Raw genomic sequence first — 3,312 nt, forward strand, 5'->3', positions numbered from 1 at the left:
CTGTGTCCTTTAACAAATGATTGTCCTTTGTGTTTAAACTACTTAGCTGAGCATTAATAATGATGATTAAATTTGTTAATAATACAGAGTCAACTGTGTGATTCAGGTTTACCCATAAACACACGTGTAACTTCCGTGCCTCTCTGCATGCAGTGTGCTCAAGTGGCAGACTGGAAGAGCGCCAAGTCCATCTATGAGTTCTCTGCCAAGGACATTGATGGAAATGAATCTGCTCTATAGCAATGCTAATCATTCAACATAATGGTTTTCTTGTTTTCTCTTTCAGAGGGTTTGTATGCATCATTGTAAATGTTGCCTCTAAATGAGGTAAAACCAAAGTAAACTACACTCAGCTAGTGAAAATGCACGCTGACTATGCTGAGAAAGGTTTACACATCCTGGGCTTCCCATGCAACCACTTTGGAGGACAGGTAACGTGTTTTTGCATGTTTAGTGTGAATTATTTTAACATGATTGATGTCAATCCAGTCATGTTGCCATGCAGCACATGGCTGTTGAATCTTCACCCTTTCCATCTTGCTCTGAGTTTTAGGATGGATACTTCTTATCATGATTCTGTCATATTCTGAAATTTACCAAAAAAGCAGATAAATAGAGCTTTCATGATTTCATCATGGTTCCCTCATAATATTTTGAAAATAACCATTGTTAACATTAACCATTCATTAAATGACCATAGAAAAGGTAAAAGGAGCTTTATTTAGTCATTACAGTGAAGCTGGGAAAGTCCTCAGGGTCATGAACGGACTCACCTTTGGCTGCTCTGTTCACATCTGGTCATATTTTGTCTTTGTTAATTCCATATCGGCTCTTATTTTGGGCACAGTTCACTAAGGAGAGATCACCAGTCTATCATAGTACAAACATTCAAACTCAAGCAACGTTTTTAGTTACTAATAAATAGCAGAACAAGCAAGCCCCACTCAGTAAACCATCCTGGAGTCAGATCGGGTTATAGGTGTGTGATCAACTCTGATTAAATCATATCAAATTTGTTTTAACTGTCCAATATGGTTTCAGCTATTTCAATAATTTCTCATTTTAAATGTGTCAAAGCATATAAAGTGTTGTAAGTTTTTTAAGTTCTGTCGTTAACTTTTCTTTCATGTCACAGGAGCCAGGTGCTGAAGCAGACATTAAGAAGTTTGCTAAAGGTTACAATGTTGAATTCGACCTCTTCAGTAAGATCAACGTTAATGGCAGTGACGCTCATCCTCTGTGGAAGTGGATGAAGGCTCAGCCCAAAGGCGGAGGACTCTTTCTCAAGTGAGTTATGATCCTACTTACCTGTTTAACTGGGATTTTATGGTACATGAAATAAATAGCAGCCATTAACTGGATGAATTTAACAGAGAGGAGATCTACTCAGCATTGATTATGTCAGACTCTTTAAGGTGATTATTAACGTCATTTTTTAGGTTTGACACCACAGTTGGCTGTCAGTGAGCGTTACTGTCCTGGATGCATCAGACGTTCTGAAGCTACTCAAAGCCTGATAACAACAGGCTCATTGTAACCAGATGTGTTGTGCCAAGGAGATTCTGGAACCTGCAGAGTGTTTATTAAGAGACACATTCGGAGATGGATTCCTCTGCTATTTGTACTTTTGGTCTTTTGGTAAAATTAGAGACAGTTCATTCTACTCATTCTTCTTGATTCCTCCACCTCATCTTTTAAAAAATAGAACTCAATAATGAAAATTTTCAAATCTTCATCTCAGCGACTCTTGTGATTATTCTGTTTTCACCTTTGTTCATACAAGAGAAAAAAATAGCTATTTCCTCTTTGCTTGCACATCACGATCAGTAGTTAACTTTTTTTGTTTTTTTGTCCTGAAATACAAACTTGCTATCTGTGCCCTGTTGAATGTTGCTTCATTCCACCATGATCTTCCTTCTTTCCTCTCTTCTGCTTTTGGGACAGTGTGTGTCAAAATGTTTCAGACCTTTGAACAGCTTTGGCATACTGTCAGTATACCAAATGTAGTTGTGATAAGTTGATGTGCTGTGAGGACAGTAGGCTCAGTCACTTTTGGCTGTCTTTAGTGGATGTTTTTTGTGGAGTGTGCAGTGGTTTTTACCTTTTGTACATAAGAATTTAGAGATTGATCCATTATTAGGTGTGATCTTGTGAATCCAGACTGATGAAATGTTATATGGGAGTTCAGGTTACTTGTAAAAACATCAGACCTGTGTCCTGTTTAAAGCCAGAAATGAAAGTATTCCAGATCTCACCTGAGAGAAAATTAGTTTTGTTCTTTTATACGCTTAAAAAAATCATGCAAGTGTCACATCAATAAAGTCAGATTTGGGTCACTGAGCTTTCAATGTGAACAAGCAGCGCCACTGGAAGGAATTGAGGTTGCATTTCAGAGCTTAAGTGGGCTGAGAAATTTCCCTGTGAAATAATTAATGACTTTTACTCTGGACTATTACCTGTACATGGAGGTGAGCTAAAATCACTATGAAATAAACCAGTTCTTGGCTGTGATGCTTCCATAATGTGTTGTAATATGTGTGTCTTTTCCTTTCACAGTGCCATCAAATGGAACTTCACAAAGGTAATCAGCTTTCATTGTTTGTAGCAGTCCCTTAGACCCATCCTCAATAATGTCATATTATTGTCTTTTTACTTTCCAGTTTCTCATAGATCGAGAAGGTCAAGTGGTGAAGAGATATGGTCCAACAGACGATCCCGTTGTAAGCAACAATCTATTTGTTTTTATTGTAACACATATTACTTTAAGCTTGACACATTTGTATTTCTTCAGATTTTTTGCTCATTTCTGGAAAATAAAATTTTAAAATAGCCCAGATATAAATGATTTTTTTTCCCAGCTAGCCAGCCTAGACTTTTAAACTTTTCCGTTGTTTCTCTACGCAGGTGGTGGAGAAGGACCTGCCAAAGTACCTGTAACCGTCCTATAAATGTTAGTGTGACTCCTGGCCTCTCTCATGGACTTCAGGGTATTTGTGTGTGTGCCTGGACCAGTGACGGCCTGTCCGTAAACCCAGCTTTGGGAAGGACATGGCCTGATGATCCTCAGCGTGCAACTAAACTCCAGAGCCCACCCCAAATCTCTGAATGACCATGTGAGAGCACAGTCAGACTTACACAACGGAACAACCCTCCCACTCCGTGATTCACACTGAAAACAGCCATTCCTTTTTCTTAGTCATCATGATCTTAACTGACTCGTTTCTTTGTGCATCAGTGTTTATTTCCATGTACCTTGTTCTGTTTCGCTCAGATTTCTGTCAAGCTACTGATTTCAATTATTTGAACAGCAGG

The 3,312-nt window shown here is 38.5% G+C and overlaps 1 protein-coding gene across 1 annotated transcript; it reads left to right on the top strand.

Moving 5' to 3' along the window:
- The first annotated feature begins 290 nt into the window (after positions 1-290).
- On the top strand, positions 291-3,312 carry LOC115405440 (phospholipid hydroperoxide glutathione peroxidase-like). Its single transcript, XM_030115018.1, has 5 exons — positions 291-431; positions 1,136-1,287; positions 2,557-2,581; positions 2,661-2,720; positions 2,905-3,312. The coding sequence occupies exons 1-5, from the start codon at positions 363-365 to the stop codon at positions 2,935-2,937; spliced, it is 339 nt and encodes a 112-aa protein (XP_029970878.1). The 5' UTR covers positions 291-362; the 3' UTR covers positions 2,938-3,312.

This window comes from Salarias fasciatus, chromosome 18 (genome assembly GCF_902148845.1).
Source record: "Salarias fasciatus chromosome 18, fSalaFa1.1, whole genome shotgun sequence".
Classification (NCBI taxonomy): domain Eukaryota; kingdom Metazoa; phylum Chordata; class Actinopteri; order Blenniiformes; family Blenniidae; genus Salarias; species Salarias fasciatus.